At 39.1% G+C, this 14628-nt stretch overlaps 1 protein-coding gene across 1 annotated transcript in view; it reads left to right on the top strand.

Annotated features, from left to right (window-relative positions):
- adgrb3 (adhesion G protein-coupled receptor B3) overlaps nucleotides 1-14628 on the top strand; it is a 101758-nt gene that overhangs the window by 49505 nt on the left and 37625 nt on the right. Inside the window, exons 5-11 of the mRNA XM_026309982.1 lie at nucleotides 1195-1359; nucleotides 2159-2323; nucleotides 4141-4305; nucleotides 4858-4959; nucleotides 10110-10216; nucleotides 11267-11461; nucleotides 13120-13188. Of these exons, the coding sequence (XP_026165767.1) occupies nucleotides 1195-1359; nucleotides 2159-2323; nucleotides 4141-4305; nucleotides 4858-4959; nucleotides 10110-10216; nucleotides 11267-11461; nucleotides 13120-13188 (968 nt within the window). The remainder of the gene's footprint in view (nucleotides 1-1194; nucleotides 1360-2158; nucleotides 2324-4140; nucleotides 4306-4857; nucleotides 4960-10109; nucleotides 10217-11266; nucleotides 11462-13119; nucleotides 13189-14628) is intronic.

Genomic DNA, 14628 nt, shown 5'->3' with positions numbered 1-14628 from the left:
TTTCCATCCCCCTAAAGTTCATTTTAGAGCCTTTAATTTGGTCAGTAAATGCACTTTATTGCTGGAATCAAGAAGCCAGGAGTTCCGTCAGAAACTGATATCAAAGGTTAATATTTAACATTTTGAAAGAAGTGCGTTCATCATTTCATATCATTGTGTCCATTTACATATAGGAACACTGAAGTGCCCAGACAAGACAGGAGGTATCTTACGTCTGTCTGCCTTTCAGATGTCTATTTTTCCCTTTCCAAAGTAAAACTTTGGGCAAATAGCAAATATTCTCTGCAGCTGTGTGAAGACTCACCATCTGTCAGCCAGAACCCACTTAAGCTTACACATAAACTAAGATACAAGAGGAATGATGCCTTTGGCTAACTACTGTTTAAAATAAATTTTAATAAAAGACCAAAAAGTTGCACTTTTGGCAGGGAACAGCTCATAACATTTAGACAGCATTTATTTCAAATATGCATTTCAATAAGTAACTGCAAAGAAATGAGAATATAATTATACTTAAGTCAAAATGCCCTGGAAGATTAGCTGCAATGTAGTTAAACTACTACTGCAGGAAATCATTAGGAACTTAAATTATCCTATTCTGACTGTTGCAGTTTCCAAACATAACAATATGGTGCATGGGGGTTTATAGTAAAATGAATTTAATTAAGAGAAAATTGTTTTGCTTTTGAAACATCTATATTTTTAGTCTGAGGGGCCATTTTAGCATCAATCAATTGAAAAAACGTAAAATGTGGCTGGTTATTTAGAGCTTGTTTGCTTTGTGCATAACCAAGATTATCATGTTGGCGTAACAACAGATTTGCAAAATCACATTAATCTGAAGATCCACTGCTAATAAAGTCCTAAGAAGACCTGACAAAGACTTGCTGCTTCTCACTTATATCCTGGGTTAGAAAGTCAGGCCTTTTGTTGCTGCTGCTCTGTATGTTGCAACAGTGGGAAAGATTGGCATTTATATCATATTCTGTGCAGTCAGTGCAGTGATTAAGGCTTGTAGCCCACACTGTCTGTGTGCCCAGTTTTGTTTTTTTTTTAATTTACATTAGTTTTGTTGCTAATTGTTTTGATTGGTTTTATTTCATTTATGGCTCAGTGCAGTTTTTAATGGGTTTGTTTATGCTGTAGCAGGGTCAGAGACATTGATTAGGCCTGACCCCTTTTCTGTGCCCGCAGTACACGGTGTATGGGAGGAATGGTCACCGTGGAGCCTGTGCTCATTCACATGTGGCCGAGGTCACCGCACTAGGACTAGGATGTGTGCCCCTCCCCTGCATGGAGGCAGGGCCTGTGATGGACCTGAGACCCAGACTAAGCTTTGCAACATAGCCCTATGCCCAGGTATCATCTGTCTGCTCTCTAAATATTTAACAATCACCCATTAACCCTAAAATCATGAGGTTTTGATGAATGAAAAAGGGAAAATACTAAACATGATTATAAACTCATTTCAACAGACGGGGTTATGAGAATGGTAGCAGTTTATCTTAAACACACACATTTGATCATTAATTCATGCAATACTCCAAAGGTGAATGAATGAATGCAGGCTTTGTGGTATATTTAAAGTAATAGCGCTTACACAATAATGCAGTTTAGGAAACCCTGTTGAGAGTCAGTACTGTAACACTGACGTCAAAATCACTTACCCGCAATTGCCTGTGAATGGTAAGCAGATTAGTGATGATGAGTTTTTCCACACAGTAAATGTTAGCTTTGCTGTGGTAACAGACTCAGTGAAAACCACTCAATCGCACATGCCTTCTCTCTGCCCAGGCAGGGGAAATGGAAGGCAGCTAGCAAATAATTTCTGCACTTTGTACATTTTAATCATCCAAATCTTAATATCTTAATATCAAGATATTCTACTAAAACACGTTTTGATGTTTTAATCTCCTTTTTGCTTTTGGCTATGTTGGAATATTCTAGTTTGTGGAAATACCAAAGCTGAAGTTGAGCTGTAGCACAATCCCCCAAAATCTACATGTAGTCACGTAATTTTTTGCTTTCCACTTAATGTCTGTTTTATTGGCTTTCAGTCTGAGAGAGAATAGTGATCTGAATATCTCCTCCCATTTCTGTCTGCCCTCTTTTTCAATTCACTTGGGACATGCTTGTTGGGTTGTGGTTGGTGCCTCAGTGGATGGACAGTGGCAGGAGTGGAGCTCTTGGAGCGATTGCTCGGTGACCTGTGCCAATGGCACTCAGCAGAGGACCAGGCAGTGCTCAGCGGCCGCCCATGGGGGATCTGAGTGTCGCGGTCACTGGGCAGAAAGCAGAGAGTGCCATAATCCTGACTGCACAGGTAAAATCCTGAGCCTCTTAATTCTGTATCCGCTTTGATGTCTAAATTCGAAATCACGACTTGAAACAGGGAAAAAGAGGGGCTATAAACAGCCCATTCCACATTGTCATCATCATTATTAGAATCAGGAATATTATAATAATTACTATCATTTTTACATTAAATACAGAGCCTGATTTTACTTAGCTGTTTTCACTTTCTCTGTAGCAAGAATCAAAGCTGTTGTAAGAATCAAGAATAATGGTTAAGACCATGCTCTATCAATTGGATTTGTAAAATCCAGTTAGATATACTGTATGCCTTTCACATAATTCTGGGTTAGCTGTCCAAACTGTCTGTCAACATCATAGATGCATTAGAGGCTCAAAGATGTCAGCTTAGTGGTCTCCATCAGGCTTTGAATTGTCTGATCATATGAAGGGCCTGAGCACTCTGATAATCTCCTGATGCAATTTTGAATGCAGTAGCGTAAAACAGCTGTGATTTTTTTTTTACACCCTGTTTTGTATTTCACTGTATGTGTGTGGCAAAGAAATTCCTCTTAAAGTGGAAATGTTTTGTAACCAGTCAGCCAACTTTCTCTTGGACAACTAAAGTAGCAGTAAATGTATGTGAATGTGTATTTTTATTTTGTGTGTATGATAATGAAGCAGGAGATGCTGTTGTTTACCTCACAGTGAGATGCTGCATTATACAATTTATTCCTTTAATGAGGCTGATCTATTTAGCAATTCTTATTTGTTTCCAAGGTGAGAGATCAAACATTACTGAGACAGTCTAAACCATCATTTAACAACTAGAGGCATTATTGTGGCTCAAAAGGAGAAAACCCAATATGTTTTTCTGAAATAGTCAAGCATATTTTTTTGAGTGTCTTAGTTCGCTAAAAGGCAGTAGACATTCTTTAAAAATGATTCGAGACCTAATAAAGTAAAAAAAAAAAAAAAAAAAAAAAAAAAAGTGACGACTACAATAAATGCCTAGGCAAGATCAATCTGAATCAGTGTTGTGTTAGAAAATTGAAAGAATTTCTCCAGGACTGCTTGCACAATGAGCTCTTTGAAACACATGCACATGCATCTATCTGAGGAATCAGCTGCTCTGATGTGGAGCTGAGGCCTCAGTATCTACTGGGATTTGATAAATGTCTTGCGGATAGTTTTAGCCAACAGGTCACAGTGGTTTCTGTTTTTCCTTTTTTTTTCCGGAAGCAATCCTGACAGAGGTTAGTTGTAGGACACGAAATAGCCCCGCACATGTGAAGGAGGGGGTAAGTAGAGGTTAAAATGAGAGTGGAGTCTGTTTTCTACTCACAGGGTGTTGTTCTTTTTCCGTTCAGACAAAGGCATGTGATATACTATATCGCTGAAGGGGAGCATCTGTTTTGTCCATTTTTTTTTTTTTTTTTGTCTAATGCACAGTTTAACAGTGTTCATTACAAGGACATAAAACATACTGCTGGTTTTGGAAACTTCAGCATAAACGTGTTTTAATATTGGCAAAGTGAGGTGAATAATCCCTGCTCACAGAGCGACTTCTTTAGCCATAAAGCACACATCTTTCTGATTATTCAAGTAACCTTTTTTATTTTTGGTATATTACCAACAGCCAGCATTTGGAGACTAAATGTCTGAATAGCTAAAGAAACAAGTGTAATAAAAAATATTATTCTAGATGCCACTGTTAATTAACAGCTCGAATTGTATTTGATAAAAATCTCTAGTGTTGTATCATCTCAGTTGATATTCTACTAGTTTACTGGCAAATTGGAGACCTCTGAGAGTTTCTGTTTCTAACCGAGAAATATTCTGTTTTAGCCAACGGCCAGTGGAACCCATGGGGTCCGTGGAGCGGCTGCTCTAAGTCCTGCGATGGCGGCTGGCAGAGGCGAGCTAGAGTGTGTCAGGGGGCAGCTGTGACTGGGCAGCAGTGTGATGGCACTGGAGAAGAAGTCAGAAAGTGCAGTGACCAGCGCTGTCCAGGTGAGCCTAAGGATAATAAGACTTAATATGAGCAGTCACTGCACGGAAGTGGGGAGAGAATTGTCTGTGTCGAGTGAATGACATGTCTCATTACTTAAAATCAATTAAAAATAAGAGCCTCAACAGCAGATGCAGAGGAGTGGATACACAGGAGGGATATAATTCAGTAAGTTTGAATCTTAAAAGACTTAAAGTTATTTTTGTATGATTTTAGGGATAATTCAAAGCTAGTTTCATCAAAGCCAGTTTTCAAACTCTTATTTCAAATTCCAGTGAACATAAAGTCACTTAATAAAACATTCACTATTTAAATTCTAAGTTACAGTAAAAGAAAAGGATACCTGCATCTTAATCTTTAACCCTCTGGGGTCTAAGGGTGTTTTGGGGCCCTGGACAAGTTTTGACATTCAAAAATATTGCTGAGCATAGTTTTGATTTGAATTGGACTTTTATACCTCTTTAAATGCAATATGATGATATTGTTGCATCACATAGTAGCTACTGAAAAGCTTTTTGCACTGACATAAAACACTTGCACCACTTTCTTTTCAGCACCATATGAGATTTGTCCTGAGGACTATGCAGTGTCAATGGTGTGGAGACGGACACCTTCAGGAGAACTGGCCTTTAACAGATGCCCGCCCAATGCCACAGGTAATCACATTATATCTTCAGTTTCTTATTTTGTCTTAGCAAGGTGTAAAATAAAGAATAGTCCTCCGAAGGCAAATGAATAAACTAGAGTTTAATTTGCATAGTGTAGATTCATTCTTGTGCTTTGTGTTAGAGACCTAAATTTGTTGTCATTTTACAATGGTACAATTATCCTTTTAAATTAGTGTCATGGCATACATGCTTGAATCCACATCACAATGTTAGTAATTTAGCTGCTTTATTAGAACTGATGCAATATTTTGCCACCATAGTAAGCTGTCCTTTAAGCAGCACGAAGCAGGCCATACTGTTTGCATTGTGTATAAAATCAGGCAAACATCATAATAAAACTGTATCTGGTACCAATATTGTGTTTCCATATTGGAAAGAGAAAGCAGGTATACAGCACCTGTATCCCATTTCCACATGCAGTGATGTAACTCATGGTTACACTCGCCAGTGCATAGCTGGTGTAATGAATGGAAAAAATGGTAACTGTGAGAATCTGAGAGCAGTGTTGACGCATGAGCACGCCGAGCGCTTTTTTCTGACATTAAGCAGAAGCTTTAATATGTGCACAGAGAGAAGAGCATGAGAGCAGAGGATGCCACTTCTCTAACAGGGGGAGACTCACCCTCAGCTCTTGAAAAGAAGAGGAAGGTTGGGGAAAGAGAGTGGGGGGATAAAATGAATGCAGCCTCTGATAAAGCTGCTATGATGCAGGTTACTCTTGTTTTTGTTGAAGGTCAGTTTGCTGACAAAGAGATAACAAGACGATGAGGCACCGTTGGGTGCTAGAGTTACACGTTGGCTTGACATGGTAAGCTCTTATAAAACTTTAAACCGTACGGTGTTCTCAATTGACATTTATTTCACAACCATAAAATGGCTAACCGGCAAACTAGATGCAGTGGCAAACACACTGTCATTCACAGATGGCTTAGAGTAAGATTTACTAGCATGACATTAGCTTTCCAGTTTGACATTAGTTTTATGGCTAATAACAGTTTGGCACTACAAAGCTATTTCCAGCTCACACTAAGGGATTTTCTTTGTGTGTGTATGTGTGTGCTTTTCTTCTTCTCTGTGTGATGCTGTTGGAAATTTAACACTTTCGCTTATTAAGAATTTCATCTACACCAAAGAGCTTCAGGTCAGTCAGAGTGAGACACTTGGCTCCATTATACAGTCAAACTAATTAGTTTTCTTTAATTAGCAATATCACACGAATATATATTATAAATTTTAATATTGTATTATATTTAGAAAGGTAATTAAAAGGAAGTAAAAACTGTGTTTCTGTGATACCTGGACATAAAAGTTTCATTTACATCATATTTTATTTTTCCGATATGCAACTGATTTTGGATGCTATTTCAGCTTCTGCTATGCTATTATTATTTTTTTTTATGAACACACAGTAGGTCAACATGTCCTGGCATTTTGTGAATCAGAGCTGAGATCTGTTCATGTTGGTGGACTCTATATGATGTACAACAATTCGCTCAAAATAATAATATGAGGGTGCTATATCACTTTACCAGAAAGCCAGGACTATTAAGGCCTGTACACTCTGCACAATGATAAAAAGATAAAAAATAACAAATAGCAGACATATTTCATCTTCGAGCACAGTGCAGCCCCCTGTCAGAGCTGGCACTGACCACTGGAAAAAAGACCTCAATGGACAATAGTTTAGGTCAGGTCAAGTTTATTCGTGAAGCTATTAATCACAGTTCCAGTGTCAGTGGGTTTCATAAAGCCCGCATTATGAAACTATAAATGAAAACAACACTTTCCAACCTTTGACCTGTAATTAGTTCAAGGTCAAACTAAGTGAAAACCCCTAAAGAGATAAATGTCAAAAGAAACCAAAGCCCTCACGGACAGACCTCCTCTTTTTCAGGCAGACAGAAATGTAATGGCTGCTGTGTGCAGGTAAACAAAGATGAAACAGTGATCAGCAGAGGCAATGCAACAAAATGTGTGACATGAATGCAGTGACACTGCTTGGGTGAAGCATCCAAATGTGTTAGGGACATCAGCGCCTACTCAGCCACAGTCACTAGCATCATCAAGGTCATCATAAGAACACCACCCAGCGCAGGGGCTTCAGCACCGCCTCGGTCATCATGCATGACAACTGCCACCAGAGGCAAGGAGGGAGGAAAAGTCGAGAGGATACATACACACAGCAGATGCATTTGTTCGCTTTGTATTACTCAAACAAAGGTTCATACATTAGTAATGACGTAAAGTACACTTATAGCAGCCTTCTAACTATCCAGCCTTTTCTAAGGAGACTGGCTGAATTCTAGATACAGTGCTGTTTCAGAGAGAAGAATAAAAATGAAGACTTTAAAAATTAGATAGAAATTAGATTCATTTATTTTGTTTACAGTGTTGAACGATGTCCTTTTCTCCTTTTTTTTTGTATGCTATGAAATAAGACTTAACCAGTAACCAGTATCTTGTCATATTTGCCAAATGTAAAATGCATTGATTAGCATGCAGTGAAATGTGAAATCTAGTAGTAGTACACTGTATATGTAGTTTTCAAGGATTTACATTTTTCAGGCTTTCTTTATTGCATGCACTTCTTATTGCAACAATGCCTGAAGTTACTTGTTATTTTGCAGGTGTTTTGCATATAAAGGTTCACACACTGTTATCTACGTGTCTGTCTAATGAGGGCCCCAAATCCCAATTATCAATTAAAGCTTGAGTCACCCATTTGAAAGAGGGAGCAATTACAACACCAGACCCACAAGCTATTAAACTAATTCTTTACAAGTTAATACAGAGCAAGATGGTTCTGTACTCTAGACACATCCTTTAAAATGAAAGTGTTATTTATTATTAGGTTGTTTAGTATTTTGATCCTATTACTGGTTGTTTTATTGTGAGTTCTTCTTCTTTTTTCTTTTTCTTTTTCTTTCTTTTTTTTTTTTTTACAAAAAATGCAAGGGATTTTCGCTGTTTTTCCTTTGCTGGATTATATTCAACACACTAAGCCCTATAAAATCCTTCTCATAGAGTGTTTTAGACATGTCTTATCTCTAACCTCTCAGTCAGTAAACACTGCTTTAACCTCGTGTCTTGGAGGATTGTTTGAATGAAAATTCTTCTTCAATGTCAGCTGAGTTGAGGATGCTGTAAAACTAGACCGTGACAGGTCAGAGCCTCGTTAGAGTGCATCTACGTTTTGATCAAGTGCATCTCCACTGACCTATATTTTATACTCAACCTTCTGTATGTTATTGATGATGCAAGAATAGTTGACAGATTGGTGAAGAATCACACTGAAGTCTGTGATTTCATGTCTGACCCTATTTTATATCCCCATTTACACAGATTACAGCCAATAGGGTTCCAAGTTGAAACTAATAAAAATCATATATTTATTCAGTAAATAGCATGTTAAATTATCAAAGTGGACCAGTTTAAGAAAGATTACTACACTTACTACTATTAAATGTACAAAATTGATGGATGTTTCATCTTTCTCCACTGAGTGCAGGTGAAGCTTCTTTTAATGTTGCTTATATCTCACCTCAGTGATGCATATCTCATAAGCCCTCAAAAATGCTTAGGGATAGTTTTTATTATGAAGTGGCAGCAAGTGCGGTATTAGGTTTTATTTTATACATCTAATAAACCACAACCATGAGTTTCTAAAACCATGATTTTTCTTAGGAAAATCGTTGTGCAAACAAAAAATGAGCTCTGATCCAGGCATTTTACATTAAAATGATTTTGGCCCTGGGCAATTTGTATCTTCCAGTATTGCTGAATTCACATTAAAATTGCAACATCATACGGTATAATACTAAAATGAAAGCAGCCTACAGGTCATCAGAGGTTGAAAAAGCTAGCATCATTAGAAAACGCTTTCTATAAAGCAAATCAATACACAAATAAAATTGAAATGTGTCTCAGTTTCATGCTTTTCAGTTCAAAACAGTGACCTCTTCTTACTGCTTTATGTCTTTGCCAATTCCTACACAGTCTTTCTTAGTTTACAGTGACCTTTAGGAATGTCAAAGCTAAAACACTGAAGTGAAACCTTAATTTCTAGGCATCAAGCTATCATAAAATAATAAATTTACCATTGTTGTTGAGTGTGAGGGTCTGAAAGAGGACTGAATAAAAATGTGAAAATAGTATTTTTAAGCATTGGCGTCCTTAACAATAGGGATCTGGATTATGAAAGCAAATTAAACCACCGAGGTGGAGCCAGCTTGGAGGAAGACAGATGCTCAGTGCAGTGTAAAGAACTGGGCCTCTCCTGCAGCCTTCTGGGTTGTCTTATGGTGCTGCATGAGTGCACACAGCATATAGCAATGTTTTGTGTGGACTCATGGCTTCATTGCATATCACCAGGTAGTAGCAGTGGAGAAGGTGGGCGTAGGAGGTGTGGTTTTGATTTCTCTTTGACTGTGTGTGTTAGTGTGTGAAACCAGAGAGAGAAGCAGAGATAGCAAAGGGATTGTGTGATGAGGGGAAATGTTGTGTACTGTGGGAGTTTTCCTCAGGATGTGAGGCACCTGTGTTGGAGCGGTGGGATGATGTGTGATGTACACTTCACTAGGTCGACAGGTGGGAAGGTGCGATGTTGAACCCCTATGTAGGATGTTTATGGCAATGTGGGTAGATATTGGGTGGATCTGGTGTTTCGGGATCAGTGTTTAAATGCCTGACAGCTATGGTAGCTGAGCTGCTGCAGGCCTCAATAAGCCACTGTATATTGTAATAACATTGCACATATTAAACACCATGGGACTGCAGCACTTTCTATCTAGATGCTCTCTCTCTTTCTATAATGTACCTCTACTACACTGCAAAATTTAATGGGTGACATCAAATTTTGATGATGAGTGATAGACAGAAAATGGGTAGAAAGAAAAAGACACATCTCTCATTAAAATAATTAATCTGTCTTCCTCTCCTTTTTTGTCCTTCCCCTCTTCCTGTATCCCGCTCCCTCAACTCCACCACATTTATCTGCCTTTCTTTTTCCTCTTTTTTGGTCTTAATCCCACACACCACCCTCTACACTCTCTACTCCTACATTCTCATGTCTCATTCTCTCATCCCTTCCACACTCCTACTCCTCTCCAAATCTGTTGCTGTCTCTTTCCCCTCTGCAGGCACTACTAGTCGACGCTGCTCTTTGGATCACCGCGGTATGGCCTTCTGGGAGCAGCCCAGCTATGCTCGATGCATAACAAATGAATTCAGATACTTGCAGCAATCAGTAGGTGCAAAGTCAGCTCCCTCTCACAGCCTCTGTTTCCAGTGCATCATAAATTACCTCCCCAGTGTTTTCCCCTTCCCCCCATTCTCATCACACTGTAGCCAAAGATTAACCACTTTCAATAGAGGAGCAAATTAAAACACTGATTTTGCCATTTTTCTCTTTGTGATAAATGGTCATCATCAAGTCCTTAAACTGTTTGATTTAGCGGTTCTGGCATGTTCTCATGTCTTTGTCCATGTACTATAATCACAGAAAAGTAGGAGAGTAGAAGAAATCATTTAAAATGAGTGTTAATACCATAATTAAAAAGCATGTTGTACATTTGCACTTTTTTAATCAGTGAAAGAAGTGTTATTCCTCAAAGGCACTTTACTGCATTTTAAATGGCATCTACTACAATAAATTCCAATGCAGTAGTGTTCATTCAAAATAAGCATGGCACTATAAAGAAACCAAGTAACAAATTTAGAAAACCCTTGAACTTAACAGAATTAGTTCTATTTTGTTCTCTTTCAGTTTTTTAATGCATATAAGAATATGCGGATTTAAATAATTTTATTATAGTTTGAGTAGATACTTTAAACTATATATTCTTTTTGTCTTTTAATGTGCGTATCTTTAGATTGGAAACACAATAGCACATCCACTAGTATAGGGGAATTTTGCAATCCTCTATCTCTGTTAAAAATAAAATAATTCAGAAGCGCTGAGATAGCACATATACCGCAGCACCTGTGAATGTGTATTTACGGACATAAACCCTGTGCAATGATGTGAAATGTCATTTCACTGTGCAGTTTCTGCCTAAATGTGTGTCTTCTGCTCCAGTTAACTCTTTTATTCATATTGGCTCATTTCAAAACATCTGCGAGGCAGAATACATTTCAGCCTGGCTTAGATATAAGTGTCACGTAAAGGGCCTTAGAGTAGCATCTTTCTTCCTGATTTTTTTCACCCTATTTACTCCAAGAGCGAAGCATAGCATGTTTCTTGTAAACCTGCAGAGGACACCGATGCCCCAAGTTCTGTCTTCTCCTGTTTTTGGAGGTTCAGGGGCACCTTGCTAAGGGGCAGAGGATGCTGGCAGGGGATGGGATGTCCCAGGTCACAAAAAATCTGCTGGACCTTACTCAGAGGAGGAACTTCTATGCTGGTGACCTGCTGTCTTCTGTAGAAATACTGCGCAATGTCACTGAGACCTTCAAGAGGGCCAGCTATGAGCCATCTTCAGATGATGTGCAAGTAAGTGGACAGTGCATCTGTAGTGAGAAATACACACTGAGCTTGTGTGAAATATTTTCATACCCTACAGTTCAGTGGATTAGTGTAGCTATTTTGTCAAAAGGGTAATCTTCACTAACAACATGGTAATATAAAAAACAAAATGCTTTCTTACATGTTTGAAGTAGCACAAAGGCTCTCAAACAAACCCTATGGCTCGACTGAATCAGGAGATGTAAGCTGTCTGCAGTCTTCATCCTCTTTATGTCAACAGGATGATGGCGATTATAGCTAAAACGCCACCTCCATCACCAATAAGATTATTTATTTTCTCAGTGCTGTGTCATTTTCAAAGACACCCTTATCAGACATCTATGTGATCTTTGTGCTGCTCTATGTGCTTGTTGCAGTTTGTGTGTGTGTGTATCTATATGCATATTTGGTTCATGCTGTTTTTGAGTGACTTAATGAAAAGAGAAGCTAATGGCAGAACAAATTTGAAGCATTGTACTGTATGTGTGGTAATGAAAATCATATTTTCCATTGTAGGCCTTTCTAATATTGATTTGCTGATGTATCAAGCTGCACTCGTTCTTCATAATGCATAAGGAACAATAAAAACAAGCCATGCTCCAGTGGTATCAGGACTAGACACACATCACTGCCTGAGCTTCAGCATCTTTTCAATGTGATAGGATTTAATTGGCATACAGCTTGTATTTCAAGTTAGGGTATAGGTAATTAAATCACCAAAATGATCAGCATATTTAATTATGCAGTTCCAATGCACAGTGGTATTTGGACTAGAAAATGTCAGGGATGCTCTTTTCCTTAGTTTTCTGCTGGTTTGCTGCAGATTTATTATCAGTATCCAGCGGATGTAAGGTGTAGGATCCGCTGCTAATATTCTGGAAAAATTAAACCCAAATGTGTTGGCCATGGATGGGCAACCTAAGGCCCATTTAGCCATTTTCCCACCATAGAAAATCTATGAGATGAGGAAAGCATCCTGTCTCTGGTTATTATGAGAGCTCTATAGTGTGTGTGGGCAGACAGGAGAGCAGTCAGCCAGCCCACCCCCTCCCTGTGTCTCTGCGCTAATGCAGTGTTAAAGTGGGCACATTACCACCAGAGGGAGCATAAGCATTCAAGTAGAAAACAAGATAGCCTGTGTCAAGAGAGAGAGCCACTCCCTCAGGCATATTGTAGACCAGACGAAACAACAAGGCTAAAGATCAGACAGGGGTCCTATTACTACTGCAGGCATTCACCCCAAGCAGCCCCTGCTCTCTACTGTTGAAGAAGACAATCCACACAGCTGCTCAAACATTCCCTTTCATCTTTTTTTCTGATTGCAGCTTGTGCTTCTCTCCTCTGGCATTAAGTGTTTGCTGCAAGCTGCAGAGATTTAAGGTGTATTTTTGCCACAGCTGATTCAGAGTCCATCTTTTCTCTGGGGGTTTACCATTATGGTTTCCATGTAAAAATGGTTGGTGCTATTGAGCCCTGAAGACACCATCATTACTCCTTTTTAGAAACTTCTGATTTCCTGTGATCAGTAATGTCAGTAAATTATCCATAACAGTCCTTTTTTGATCACAATTGAAACGCATCTTGCTAGTGTCTGTAATACTTGTGTGTAGGTGTGTTATGTATTTTTCCTTTTATCATCTCTACAGAACTTCTTTCAAATTATCAGCAACCTCTTGGAGGAAGAAAATAAGGAGAAATGGGAAGATGCGCAAAAGGTGAGCATGTGGCATACACTTAGTAAATAATTCAGGTTTGTGCATGGATGTTTTAGGTTTGTTTTTAGGTTTGTCCCCCCCCCACACACACACACCTCCCACAAAAAAACAAAGAAACAAAAAAAAACTCAAAGCTTGTTTGCAGTTGTTTCGTTTGAACAGCAGTGAAAAGGAAAAGTCATGTTAGTGTTGAGGCAATGTCACTCATATCATCTTATCATTGTGAGAGGTCATTTAGCAGCAATGACATTTGGTCTCATACAGAAAGCCAGTTCCTCAGAGCTCCACTTGGTGGCAGCAGCACTGCCAGAGAGACTGTCCAAGCATTAACACTGCAGGACTCCTTCCTCCTGCACGCACATTGTTTCACGCAGCTGATAGAGATCATGGCAACCAGTGTGATTAGACCATTACTTAAGTTGAATTGTATCATAGAAACAAACAGTATAGATGTTTTATTGCTTGAACACCAGCAGCTAAGACTCCCCTATCTGCCTCGCTGTGACATGACAGCAGCTCCATCAGAAGCAGTATGATGAAAAAAACCTCTTGTCTATGAATCCAATACATACGTAGGGGCAACAGACACTGCAGTAATGTACACAGCAGTGGTTTTTCCACAGAGATTAGCTTCTGGATACCTCCCTGGCTGTACACATCTTTCATATTGAGAGGTGGCAACTCTCGTTTTCAAACCTGCCACTGGTACCTGAGACAACCCTGAAATTGTGCCTCTGACAAAGATATAATCTGTAATGATTGTGAGCCTGCGGAGGACATGTGCTCTGATGTCACTTTCACTGGTAAAATGACTTAAATTAGGTATCACCTTCGCTGACACATGACTGAGGGGGTGTCTAGAATCAGTCAGCTTTCATTTTTATTTCCATTGCTCCATGCCTGACGCCAGATGGGATGGTAGGGGAACCCAGGCAGTTCAAACTTGGCCAGGAGTGCCAGCCCTGGCTGTCTGTACAGGCGGTAATTAGGTGTTTACTCACTGCAGCTTTAGTCTAGCATGCCACAAAGGTAGATTGTTGGTGAAAAGAATTTAAAAAAAGAGTAGTTTCATAGATAAGGAATGCATTAGATCAGATCAGAAAAAAATGTGGAAATAGGAGAAGCTCCCTCTGTGACTAAAGAGATATGTGATATGGTCAGTTATTTCTGTAGCTATTAATGTGCTTGTCTAAGGAGAGCTGGTTCACACATTAGGGACTGCACCACGTGGACACTGCCTAAGTAATGTCTGCTTTAAACAGACGATGTTTGGACTTCACAGCTATCAATTTTTCTCACTTACTGGCTTTTTTTGCATTAATGAGTGTTCTGAGCTCAGTTTCCGCAGCACCCACACACTGTGTGCTGTGGACATTCAGAATGCTCCGATGAAACACCTCACTATGAGGTTTTACTGGCTGTAGAATTGGCTCTGTGTAG

The sequence above is a fragment of the Mastacembelus armatus genome, chromosome 15, assembly GCF_900324485.2.
Source record: "Mastacembelus armatus chromosome 15, fMasArm1.2, whole genome shotgun sequence".
Classification (NCBI taxonomy): Eukaryota; Metazoa; Chordata; class Actinopteri; order Synbranchiformes; family Mastacembelidae; genus Mastacembelus; species Mastacembelus armatus.
This window is presented reverse-complemented; position numbering and strand designations above follow the sequence as displayed.